Source organism: Schistocerca cancellata, chromosome 1 (assembly GCF_023864275.1).
Source record: "Schistocerca cancellata isolate TAMUIC-IGC-003103 chromosome 1, iqSchCanc2.1, whole genome shotgun sequence".
NCBI classification, from domain to species: Eukaryota; Metazoa; Arthropoda; class Insecta; order Orthoptera; family Acrididae; genus Schistocerca; species Schistocerca cancellata.
Window position 1 is genome coordinate 12,371,373 of NC_064626.1, and position 13,730 is coordinate 12,385,102.

The following is a 13,730-nucleotide window of genomic DNA, read 5'->3' on the forward strand; positions in this document are numbered from 1 at the left end:
AAGCCTTCGACACGACGTGGCAGCCGGTAGGTCTGCACGAACGAGTATCATCCCCAGAGGGTCATAAATCGCCCCCCCCCCCCCCCCAGTGGGTCACAATCCACTTAGAAGAACAATAGGTTAAGAGGAGGGGGTCATTAATCAGTCAAGTTTCCCACGAATGTATGCAACCTGCACTAACAAAATGCACCGAAAGATACATTGCCCTATTACTTATATGAATGTCTCCGGGAAACTGGAAGCCTTCGACACGACGTGGCAGCCGGTAGGTCTGCACGAACTACACCTGTGTTTGAACGTGTGGTGCTGGAAACAGTCGAACACTCACTGACAGAGAGACTTGCCACACAAATTCCTCAACTGACCTGCAGTAGTTTTTGGGCAATAATGCATCACGAGGCAATGTACCTGTACCACCTCCAATGAGTTCAATGTCTTAGTGAGGTGCCGGCCGGAGTGGCCGACCGGTTAAAGGCGCTACAGTCTGGAACCGCACGACCGCTACGGTCGCAGGTTCGAATCCTGCCTCGGGCATGGATGTGTGTGATATCCTTAGGTTAGTTAGGTTTAACTAGTTCTAAGTTCTAGGGGACTTACGACCACAGCAGTTGAGTCCCATAGTGCTCAGAGCCATTTTTCTTAGTGAGGCAGACTTTGTTCCTAGAGTAACGTTCTGTAAGTGGATGCAGCAATAAGTTGTAGGCAACCATACATTTGAGAACATTTTATTTACAGGTGAAACACGGATAGCTTGTGATGGTACGTTTAATTACTATATTATGACAGTTCTCATGTTGGGAGTCATCTAGGCTCCTACCCACATGCTGCGCACGACGTTCACATCAGTTACGTTTCTCATCGAATGTGTGGTTGAGGATAATAGATTATCAACTTATTAAGCCACATATGTTACCAAACAAACTCAGTGCACGCAGAATTATCGTCGGTTTCTGTGGCATCGTGCTTTACGATGTTCCCTCAGAGTAACGCCACAGGATGTCGTACGTGCACGACAGAGCACTGGCAAGTGCTGTTGCTGCGGTGAGATGACGTCTTATGCACTGGATGGCAAAAGACGGATTGTGCGCGGGGGACGTGTGCCGTGGCGTCCGAGGCCGCCTGACGTGAACTCCAGGGACTTGTGTGTCTGGGACCGTCCTAAAAGTGTCGTGTGTGCCACTCCGGGCAGAGGCTTGTCATTAATTTCGAAATGATACAGGCGTGCTTGAAAGGATTGGAAACTCATTGCGGGGATGGGAACAGGCCTGCATTCCGGTACAAGGACGACACTTTCAACACCTCGTTTAAGTACGAGTACAGCCACGTAACTGCTGTCGTGTTCACTTATACCGAAGTACATCTAATAACGTTGCTTAACGTTGTACACTAATGTCTTCTTAACGTTGTTCCAGGCTGGTATTAGTTTTACACAGAGTCGAGCCAGTGGTGGCTGGTAACCGCAAAGTCGCAGTCAGCTAGCAAACGGTTCGTTTGCGGACTTGTGTCTACTGAGACTTTCAACTGTGTACGTTTACGCCATTAATTATGACAATGACGCACTCTGTGTGTTACAAACAGTTACTATCCCATCACACTTCCCTGGGGCGCTCATGAACGACTTGTACATCTGTCGATTTTGTTCCGTGTCCGTCTGCTTAGCTGAGTGCTAACGTGTTTGCGCACTGTGCAGCGGGCGCAGGTTCTATTCGTGCCCGGGTTGGAGACTTTCTGCGGCCGTGGGTCGGGTGTTGTGTTCTCGTCACCGCCGACGCGCAAACTGGCGTCGCAGCCCGGCGGGCCAACCCCCCCCCCCCCCCCCCCCCCCGCTTGCGGCCTCCCGGTCAACAATGCCACACCACCTCCCCCGTTAACAGCCAAGTGTCGAGTTCTGATCGCAACGAAGTCCTAAGTCCAGTCACAAATCTGGTCCAATACTCGCTGAGTTCGTACGTCTTTCGCTGACGACAGCACGGAATCGTGCCAAATGCCTTCCTGTCAACCTGAGCGCCGTCGTCCAGAGCGCGACGGATCTCGTCGACGAACAGAGCGCGGCGAGTCTCACAGCGTCCACGTTCCTTTTTGTAGACCAGTTCTGCGTTCTCTAACAACGTCATAATGCGCAAGCATAAAACGTTTTCTATAATTCTACAAAAGATTGACATCACTCATATGGGCCTATAATTATGTGCGTATGTCGTACGATCCTTGTTGGAAATGCGAATAAACAGGATTTTTTTTCCAGTCGCTAAGTACACCTCGTTACTCCAGAGAACTACAATAAACTGCTGCTAGAAGGGGAGCACGTTCTTTCGTACAACCTCTGTAGGATCTTACAGTTGTCTGAGATAGTCCGGATGCCTTTCCAGTACCATGTAATTGCAGTTCTTTTGCTATTCTGCAATCACTTATCACTGTGTGTGCCATTTCGGCGTTAATGCGATGACTATGTAAGGCGGCGGTATTGTACCTCCTTACACGATTAATCATAATGGAAGAAGTAAAGTCTGCCGTAGCTGCAATGAAAAATGGCAAAGCGGTAGCTAGATACAGATACAATACCGGGAGAAATATTAAAATGCTTGAACCAAGATGCAATAAGAGAAATATTGAGATTATGTAATAAAATATATGACAGTGGTGAATGGCCTGAGGACTTTCTGACAACACTAATGATTCCATTACCGAAAAAACAAGGAACCAAGAAATGCAGCGAGCACAGGATAATCAGCCTCATTTCACATGCAGCCAAAGTGATGTTACGAATAATTAATAAAAGACTTAAAAAAGTAATGGAGGAGAACCTTGGCGAGGAGCAGTTTGGCTTTAGATGGAATACGGGCACCACAGATGCAACAGGTCTCCTACGATTCTTGGGAGAAAGGTTTACTGGAAAAGGAAGAGACCTATATATGTGCTTCATCGATCTAGAAAACGCATTTGACAACGTCGTTTGGAACAAGCTGGCGACTATAATCAGGGAAAAGAGAGTGGACTGGAAAACCAGAACACTTGTAAACTCATTATATCTTAATCAAAAAGTTTCAATTAAAGTGAGAGGAGAAAGTACAAACTGGATCAGATAAGGAAAACTCTTTTCAACCTCTACTTGGAAAATGTCATTGACCAATGCTCATTAGATGACAATGGCGTAGAAATTAGACCAAGAAGAGTAGGGTGTTTGAGGTTTGCTGATCACATGGTCCTTTCAGCCACAGGGCAAAAAGAATTGCAGGATTTGGTGGACACCATTGAAACTAACGGAAAAAAGTATGGAATAAAAATTAACACAAATAAAACAAAAGTATTGGCACTAGGAGGAAATAAGGATATACAAATTATGCTGAATGGAGAAATACTAAACAGGTGCAAAATTTTCAGTATCTTGGAAGCACGATCGATACCGACTGGAAGTGCACCACAGAAATTAAAACAAGGATAGCAAAGGCAAAAGAGGCGTTTCATAAGAAAAGGAGAATTTTCTGCAGCGGTCTGGACAGAGAACTCAGGAAGAGACTCATAAAATGTCTTGTATGGAGTGTTCTTCTATATGGCGCTGAAACATGGACTATGAGGAAGAAAGACAGAGAAAGGCTGGAGGCTTTTGAGATCTGGACAAGGTGGAGGATGGAAAGAATAAGTTGGATGGACAGAGTAAAAAATGAAGTGGTACTGAGAAGAGTGGGAGAGGAAAGACAGTTACTAGATGTAATAAAGAGAAGAAAAAGAAATTGGATTGGGCATATATTAAGAAAGAATGTCGGACTGATAAAAACAGTTTTAGAAGGTTATGTAGAAGGGAAAAGGAAGCGATGAAGGAAGAGATTCCAGATACTGGATGACATGATGGACGGTTCGACATAACAGCAGCCTTAAGAAGGAAGCAATAGATCGCAGAAAATGGAGAGGCAAAGGACCTGCTAATATGGAAGATAACTGATGAATGACGATTAATAAACACAATCACTTTGGTCTATTAGATTAAAATATTTATATCATGTTCGATCGAAGATTAAGTGGGATTATCAGTTTATTTATCATACTGGTTGACACTGGACAGTTTCACAGTAACAACTGTAGCACTGCATGGTTTAGAAAAGTGATTTTTTGCGTTGGCTGGTGCAGAGAGAGGTGCTGAGGAAGCAACGCAACAGACTTTGGGCAGGTCAGGAGCGAACTGAGAGTTTGTAAGCGGCTGAAGAGCAGACCGCTGGTGGCCGCCACAAGGCCGTCCTGTGCAGTGGCTCGGCGAGTGCGGCGTCAGGGGTGTTGTCAGGGGTGTGGGCGGAACTTGACTTGCAGTGGGGCAGTAAAGGCAGCCGTCCGGCGACAATCACCTGCGGTTTCCTCAGCCCCGTCGCGATGCGTCTGCTGTCGCCACACCTGGGCACCTGGCAGTCGACGGTTAAGAACTACTCCCACGCAGAACGCGTAACACATTCCCACCGCTGTATGCGGGGGCCTTGTGATAGGCTAAGCTGACAGGCGGATACTGCTTTAAGGGGCTCCGGAAAGGCTCAAAATCATGAAAAGTTCAATTTTTACTTTTTTGCGTTTTCTGAATCTGCAGACTATTACCTTTTAATAGATATATAATTTATTCAATTCCGAAGACTACAACTATTTTTAAATTTTTTTTGAAATGTGTTCTACATGGGCTTGACCCACTGTGGCGCTGTTAAACTGCTGTCAAATGGTGTTATTATTAACGTCCGTGTTCATCAGGTACATTTTAGTGATGTGAGATAAAGTATGTGTTGTGGCTAACGTGTGATGGTTCAATATATATCGCTGGTGTGATTGTCGATTGTTTCAGTTTATTTACTCTGTCGTTATCTCGAAAATATTCGTAATTAATTCTGTTTCTTGAGTCTCTTATTCTCACACATATCTCTGATACTTGACAAAAGTGTCTATACATCTATCTTGATGGCTATGTACAGGAATATGGTAATCTTATTGGGCGCAGATAGGTTCTAACATGGTACGAGCGATGCTTGCTTTAGACAAGGAACGCCTTCGGGCTGCAGACAGGGCTGTAAAGAGTCTAGAAATATAAGCAAGAGTAAACAGGAGGAGGAACAAGAGGAAGCTGGAGGAGGAGTTTGCAGTGGAAGAAGATAATCCATCCTTTGGACCTGGATTGCACTAAAAAGTTAATCCAATCTTTGTCACTCGATTCCCAAAACTTTTATTTTCTCATACTAATTACATGTTTTCTAAGGATCTTCCAAACATATTTGTTTCAAACTTTCAGTAAATGTTACACAGTACCTTCTGCATAATTTAACACAGCCTTTTTCCAAAAAAACTGTATATTTTTGAATATATAAATAAAAAATTGCAAAAAAATGTTGTGAATTTTCATTACAATTGAAAAAAAATCATCTTTAATAACTGAACTAAAATTTTGTAAAATCCCTGTGTTACGTTGTAGCCCATATTCCAATAAATAATCTGTAAAAAGTTCAACTTCCTACCTCAAATACTTTGTGAGGAAAGATGTAATTTATAAGCGTTATTTTAACATTGCAAGTATAGGGCGTTCCGGAGCCCCTTAAACTGCTCGAGCAGCTTCTTCAAAATTTTATATGAAGTGCTCGGGTTTGGCCAGTGGTTTCGTGCCTGGAAAGAGCGGGCTGAGATCAAGTTGTCGTGAAAACCGTCACTGGCTGAGTCCAGAGTCCACATTAGTGAACTGCGGGAGTGTCTGGAGGGTGTCCAGCTCACTCACATCGCTGGAGAGCATACAATTTGTTTGAGACATTGCTGGCAAAGCGTCCAGTGATTCCCCTCAAACCCTGCCCGAGAAAGTGCCGACTGTGACACCTGAAGCAGAATGCAAGCACAGGAACAAACTGGTGCTTCTCCGTGCAGCTTTAGGCATTCCGAAGTGCTCATTTAACGAATGTGCACTTGAGTCGAGCGTCTGCTCCTGGCAGGTTTACAACCAGACTCTCTCGACATTCTATTTTATTTTTTATTTTTTTTATTTTTCATTTTGCTCATTGTTGATCGACGTGTTTGGTCGTTGCGGACGTCCGGTCAAGTTCATTCTGTTGCTCCCTGCACTCAGGTTTTTTTTTATTAGAGAGGCCAACCAGCTCTCTGAGCGAGCACGCTGAGCTGCCGCGCCGGCTGCTCTCGGACGGCCTCTCTACTCGAGTAACTCATACGCACGATTCTGGGGACGCAACCGCGAGTACTCTGTGTAGTTAAATTCACATTTCCACATCACATCTCATTCCGCCCCCACGACGACCGCAGCCTTTCACGGGCGACAAAGCACACGTGTTTTCCAGTCGAGTAGTCGAGGTGACATACGCGCCACGGCTCGACAAATAGGGAACCGTAATAATACATGTATTCAGTTCCACTAGATTGCTGTCTGAGCCCTCTGTTGTCAGCGCTAGTCAGGGTGGAGGTTTTTACTAACAAAGAAGCTAGACAATGTCAGCCGTTTAAGCGTTCCTGTCGTGAAAATGGGGAGCATAATTTTCACGTAGAAGATTGGCGTTGTGCCAATATTAAAGTTAGTCTGACCAGTAGGAGTAACTGAATGTCGACTGACCGTGTCGGTGGCGAGCTGCCAGCCGTCGGGGTTCATGCTGGGCAGCAGGTGGATGCGCGTCGAGCTGATGAGGCGCGTGACGTCGGCGTCGCCGGCCAGCCACTGGTCGCACAGGTGGTGGGCCAGCTTGAGCAGCAGCTCGCGGCCCAGCACCTCGTTCCCGTGCATGTTGGCGATGTACTTGAACTCCGGCTTCACTGCAACACACCGACCACAACTCCGTCTGGGTTACTGCGGCGGTAAATCCTCACGCTGAGACGGGCAGTGGCGGATAGCGCGCAGGGTGGTCTATCGTTCCTGCCACCAGGTTAACCTGTGAACCTGCAATGCTTCACTCGTATAAACAACGTTCGTATAGGACCGAAGAAATACAACAGGTGTTGTGACTGCCCTCTTCCCTGACAGATGAGCTGTCATTTATTTTCAGGTCGGTCTCATTTGTTTTCAACTTCATAATCTGCATATAATTTACTTTAGCAAATATTGACACTTTTGCTATCACGCATCTCGTTAATGCTCGAGCATCTTATACCAGATCGTATGAGTCCATTTTACCTAGCGTGCTTGCAGCGGTGTAAGCTGAGTTTCTTAATTTACCAGTAGTCAGAGTGGTCCGAAGCTAATTCGCTGACCTACTCAGGCCGTCACATGATCATATAGGATGCTGCGAAAACCTATGGCAGTGGGAAGGCATTGGGGTTTCTCGATACAATTTGACCTCGAAGGTAGCCACTGACCTCAAAATGATGATGTCATCGCTGACCTCGAACTGTTGGCTCGACCTGGATTGAGTGCCATCGTTGATAACCCATAACTGCCAACTTGACCTTCATCACACGATATACGTGTTCCAGCTCGAGCCGACGGTTCAAGGTCATCACCGAAGTCGAGCATCTACAGTCAGTGATTATCTTCACGCAGGTAAGAAATGCTACATGCAGATAAGAAACGAGGTTATTATACTGTCGACTACCCCATTTCGAATACTTTAAACATCACCTTCGGTGGTGATGTTTAAAGTATTAGAAGACTCTTTAAATTTTTTGTATGGTAACGAATAAGAAAACAAATATTCTTGTACAAAATATTAATTTATGTACATGCATATCCACAAAGATAAACTCTTTACTTATTTTTGTTTGATGTGATTTTAATAACATCCAGCTTGAAACTTCCTGGCAGATTGAAACTGAGCGCCCGACCGAGACTGGAACACGGGACCTTTGTCTTTCGCGGGCAAGTGCTGCCAGTATCTCGTCTCCTACTTCTGTACAGTTTGGAAGGTAGGAGACGAGATACTGGCAAGCACTTGCCCGCGAAAGGCAAAGGTCCCGAGTTCAAGTCTCGGTCGGGCACACAGTTTTAATCTGCCAGGAAGTTTCATATCAGCGCACACTCCGCTGCAGAGTGAAAATCTCATTCTGGAAACATCCAGCTTGATTTTTAACTTGCAATTTAAAGCTATATCTAAATCATCTAATTCTCTCTCTAACCAGTAAATTGACAGAAAAACGTATATTCTCAGATTCTTACACACATCTAACTTTTTCCCTATAAAGTATCTCTGTTATGGCTTCAACAATTAGCACCATGCCTTCCTGCAATTCTTTTAACCAAAAGCCAACAGGGATTTTATGTCCCCTATTATGTTGTCATTAAAGAATTCCATCTCTTCTTGGGTGCACGTTTCCTTAAATATTCGTCCAGAATTGCTGCATAGAATAGTAACTTTATACCCGCAAACAGGTTTTCAATTCCAGAATGAGATTTTCACTCTGCAGAGGAGTGTGCGCTGATATGAAAGTTCCTGGCAGATTAAAACTGTGTGCCGGGCCGAGACTCGAACTCGGTACCTTTGCCTTGCGGAAAGTGCTCTACCATCTGAGCTACCCGAGCACGACTCACGCGCCGCCCTCACAGCTTTACTTCTGCCAATATCTCGTCTCCTACCTTCCAGACTTCACAGAAGCTCTCCTGCGAACCATGCAGATCTAGCACTCCTGGAAGAAAGGATATTGCGGAGACATGGCTTAGCCACAGCCTGGGGGATGTTTCCAGAATGAGATTTTCACTCTGCAGCGGAGTGTGCGCTGATATGAAACTTCCTGGCAGATTAAAACTGTGTGCCCGACCGAGACTCGAACTCGGGACCTTTGCCTTTCGCTGGCAAGTGCTCTACCATCTGAGCTACCCGAGCACGACTCACGCCCGGTCTCACAGCTTCACTTCTGCCAGTATCTCGTCTCCTACCTTCCAAACTTCCCAGAAGCTCTCCTGCGAACCTTGCAGAACTAACACTCCTGAAAGAAAGGATATTGTGGAGACATGGCTTAGCCACAGCCTGGGGGATGTTTCCAGAATGAGATTTTCACTCTGCAGCGCGAGTCTGCGCTGTTTTAATCTGCCAGGAAGTTTCAGGTTTTCAGTTGCTAAATGCACGATGTCCAATCCATCACATTTAGATACAATGTAACCTCCTTTTAAGCTGAATGGATGTTTCTCAACACAGTGTTCATCAGTCGTTTAATATCGTAAACAACCTCACATCCATTACTTTCTGCGAATACTCCAAGTTATGACAACACTGCAGTACTATTTGCAGTAAATGCTGGTATTTTGCATCCCTCATTCCATATTTACTCATATAATGCATTAAAAGCAATTGGTAAGCCTTGCCTGGCTCGTTCTTTTCACAATAGCAGTTTATATTCTTCCTTTCTGACAATTGTTTTTGCCAATACTTCTGTTTTCTTTTTTACGTTTTGGTCTCTTCCATATCTAATTTTCCATTGCTCATGTGTAACCCCCCGTCCCCATGAACCATGGACCTTGCCGTTGGTGGGGAGGCTTGCGTGCCTCAGCGATACAGATAGCCGCACGGTAGGTACAACCAGAACGGAGGGGTATCTGTTGAGAGGCCAGACGAACCTGTGGTTCCTGAAGAGGTGCAGCAGCCTTTTCAGTAGTTGCAAGGGCAACAGTCTGGATGATTGACTGATCTGGCCTTGTAACAATAACCAAAACGGCCTTGCTGTGCTGGTACTGCGAACGGCTGAAAGCAAGGGGAAACTACGGCCGTAATTTTTCCCTAGGATATGCAGCTTTACTGTATGGTTAAACGACGATGGCGTCCTCTTGGGTAAAATATTCCGGAGGTAAAACAGTCCCCCATTCGGATCTCCGGGCGGGGACTACTCAAGAGGATGTCGTTATCAGGAGAAAGAAAACTGGCGTTCTACGGATCGGAGCGTGGAATGTCAGATCCCTTAATCGGGCAGGTAGGATAGAAAATTTAAAAAGGGAAATGGATAGGTTAAAGTTAGATATGGTGGGAATTAGTAAAGTTCGGTGGCAGGAGGAACAAGACTTCTGGTCAGGTGACTACAGGGTTATAAATACAGAATCAAATAGGGGTAATGCAGGAGTAGGTTTAATAATGAATAGGAAAATAGGAATGCGGGTAAGCTACTACAACAGCATAGTGAACGCATTATTGTGGCCAAGATAGATACGAAGCCCACACCTACTACAGTAGTACAAGTTTATATGCCAACTAGCTCTGCAGATGACGAAGAAATTGAAGAAATGTATGATGAAATAAAAGAAATTATTCAGATAGTGAAGGGAGACGAAAATTTAATAGTCATGGGTGACTGGAATTCGAGTGTAGGAAAAGGGAGAGAAGGAAACGTAGTAGGTGAATATGGATTGGGGCTAAGAAATGAAAGAGGTAGAATTTTGCACAGAGCACAACTTAATCATAGCTAACACTTGGTTTAAGAATCATGACAGAAGGTTGTATACATGGAAGACCCCTGGAGATACTAAAAGGTATCAGATAGATTATATAATGGTAAGACAGAGATTTAGGAACCAGGTTTTAAATTGTAAGACATTTCCAGGGGCAGATGTGGACTCTGACCACAATCTATTGGTTATGGCCTGTGGATTAAAACTGAAGAAACTGCAAAACGGTGGAAATTTAAGGAGATGGGACCTAGATAAACTGAAAGAACCAGAGGTTGTACAGAGTTTCAGGGAGAGCATAAGGGAACAATTGACAGGAATGGGGGAAAGAAATACAGTAGAAGAAGAATGGGTAGCTTTGAGGGATGAAGTAGTGAAGGCAGCAGAGGATGAAGTAGGTAAAAAGACGAGGGCTAGTAGAAATCCTTGGGTAACAGAAGAAATATTGAATTTAATTGATGAAAGGAGAAAATATAAAAATGCAGTAAATGAAGCAGGCAAAAAGATATACAAACGTCTCAAAAATAAGATCGACAGGAAGTGCAAAATGGCTAAGCAAGGATGTCTAGAGGACAAATGTAAGGATGTAGAGACTTATCTCACTAGGGGTAAGATAGATACTGCCTACAGGAAAATTAAAGAGACCTTTGGAGATAAGAGAACCACTTGTATGAACATCAAGAGCTCAGATGGAAACCCAGTTCTAAGCAAAGAAGGGAAAGCAGAAAGGTGGAAGGAGTATATAGAGGGTCTATACAAGGGCGATGCACTTGAGGACAATATTATGGGAATGGAAGAGGATGTAGATGAAGATGAAATGGGAGATACGATACTGAGTGAAGAGTTTGACAGAGCACTGAAAGACCTGAGTCGGAACAAGGCCCCCGGAGTAGACAACATTCCATTGGAACTACTGACGGCCTTGGGGGAGCCAGTCCTGACAAAACTCTACCATCTGGTGAGCAAGATGTATGAAACAGGCGAAATACCCTCAGACTTCAAGAAGAATATAATAATTCCAATCCCAAAGAAAGCAGGAGTTGACAGATGTGAAAATTACCGAACAATCAGTTTAATAAGCCACAGCTGCAAAATACTAACACGAATTCTTTACAGACGAATGGAAAAACTCGACCTCGGGGAAGATCAGATTGGATTCCGTAGAAATACTGGAACACGTGAGGCAATACTGACCTTACGACTTATCTTGGAAGAAAGATTAAGAAAAGGCAAACCTACGTTTCTAGCATTTGTAGACTTAGAGAAAGCTTTTGACAATGTTGACTGGAATACTCTCTTTCAAATTCTATAGGTGGCAGGGGTAAAATACAGGGAGCGAAGGGCTATTTACAATTTGTACAGAAACCAGATGGCAGTTATAAGAGTCGAGGGACATGAAAGGGAAGCAGTGGTTGGGAAGGGAGTAAGACAGGGTTGTAGCCTCTCCCCGATGTTATTCAATCTATATATTGAGCAAGCAGTAAAGGAAACAACAATTCTGAATAGGTATTAAAATCCATGGAGAAGAAATAAAAACTTTGAGGTTCGCCGATGACATTGTAATTCTGTCAGAGACAGCAAAGGACTTGGAAGAGCAGTTGAACAGAATGGACAGTGTCTTGAAAGGAGGATATAAGATGAACATCAACAAAAGCAAAACGAAGATAATGGAATGTAGTCGAATTAAGTCGGGTGCTGTTGAGGGTATTAGATTAGGAAATGAGACACTTAAAGTAGTAAAGGAATTTTGCTATTTGGGGAGCAAAATAACTGATGATGGTCGAAGTAGGGAGGATATAAAATGTAGACTGGCATTGGCAAGGAAAGCGTTTCTGAAGAAGAGAAATTTGTTAACCTCGAGTATAGATTTAAGTGTCAGGAAGTTATTTCTGAAAGTATTTGTGTGGAGTGTAGCCACGTATGGAAGTGAAACATGGACGGTAAATAGTTTGGACAGGAAGAGAAGAGAAGCTTTCGAAATGTGGTGCTACAGAAGAATGCTGAAGATTAGATGGGTAGATCACATAACTAATGAGGAAGTATTGAATAGGATTGGGGAGAAGAGAAGTTTGTGGCACAACTTGACCAGAAGAAGGGATCGGTTGGTAGGACATGTTCTGAGGCATCAAGGGATCACCAATTTAGTATTGGAGGGCAGCGTGGAGGATTAAAATCGTAGAGGGAGACCAAGAGATGAATACACTAAACAGATTCAGAAGGATGTAGGTTGCAGTAGGTACTGGGAGATGAAGAAGCTTGAACAGGATAGAGTAGCATGGAGAGCTGCATCAAACCAGTCTCAGGACTGAAGACGACAACAACAACAACAAATGTGTAACACATTAATTGCACTTAGGGAACTAATTTCTTTAATGGGAAATGGCTTAATTGTGTTCAATGAATTTATTCTGTTTCTTAACATCTGCAGCATAACATTTTTCGTCCTCGCATGGACGTCCACATAGTGCACTATTTCACGTCCAGGTATTTAACATAAGTGGATGTCGTACACAGTAGATTCTACTTGCTCTTGGGGAAAAAATAGCTGCGCTGGTTTCCCTTTGCTTTCAGCCGTTTGCAGCACCAGCACAACAAGGCCATGTTGGCTGATGTTACAAGGTCAAATCACGCAATCATCCAGACTGTTGCTTCTGCAACAATTGGAGAGGCCGCTGTCCCTCTTCAGGAACCACAGTTGGTATGCCTTCTTCACATACAACCTTCCACTGTGAATGCAACTACGGTATGCCTGTTTGTATCATTGAGGTACACTAGCCTCCCACCTCAGGCAGGTCAATGGTTCAGGGGGGTGTCCCATTTGTTACCTATCAAAAATCCTGAAAAGTCTCCTATTTAGATGATCTACAAGTGTTTTTTTTTTTCAAGGGTATGGTGAAATTACTTGACAGTGGGTAGTTTAGTAATCCTGAACAGCTTTTAAAACTAGGTAATAGTAGGTATGTATACATGGACACCAAAGAACGCCTCTCTATCGCTGTCTGATGACATTAGTAAATAGAATTTAACTTATCTTACAGACCGATAATTAAAAAAACTCGAAACTTTCCAAACTCAAGATTCTGATTGGCTGTTAGAAAAGATCATGAAATTATGTGTTAAGATTTTATAGGGGAAATCACAGAAATTTAGAAAGAAATGATTGTAAAGAAAAAAAAGTCGTGATAAATGCTGAGTCAAAGAATAGTATTTGATTGCTTCAAATGGTAAATCATAGCTGGATTGCACAAAGAAAATTATACTCTCAGCCTCATCTCTTATTATCATACGTCATTACTTTACAAATATTTCGTTTCCTATTGAACTGAAGCATGTTGTAATATTTCAGAAGAACAACAAAAATGTGTCTGTCAGTGTGAATGATATTCAGTACTCTGAGCATAAGTGGATGGTTATG

At 43.7% G+C, this 13,730-nt stretch overlaps 1 protein-coding gene across 4 annotated transcripts in view; it reads right to left on the reverse strand.

The window, feature by feature from the left end:
- LOC126164138 (carboxypeptidase E-like) overlaps positions 1–13,730 on the reverse strand; it is a 453,031-nt gene that overhangs the window by 201,783 nt on the left and 237,518 nt on the right. For all 4 annotated transcript variants that reach the window (XM_049920217.1, XM_049920216.1, XM_049920215.1 and 1 more), the window contains exon 3: positions 6,569–6,765. In XM_049920217.1, the coding sequence (XP_049776174.1) occupies positions 6,569–6,765 (197 nt within the window). The remainder of the gene's footprint in view (positions 1–6,568; positions 6,766–13,730) is intronic.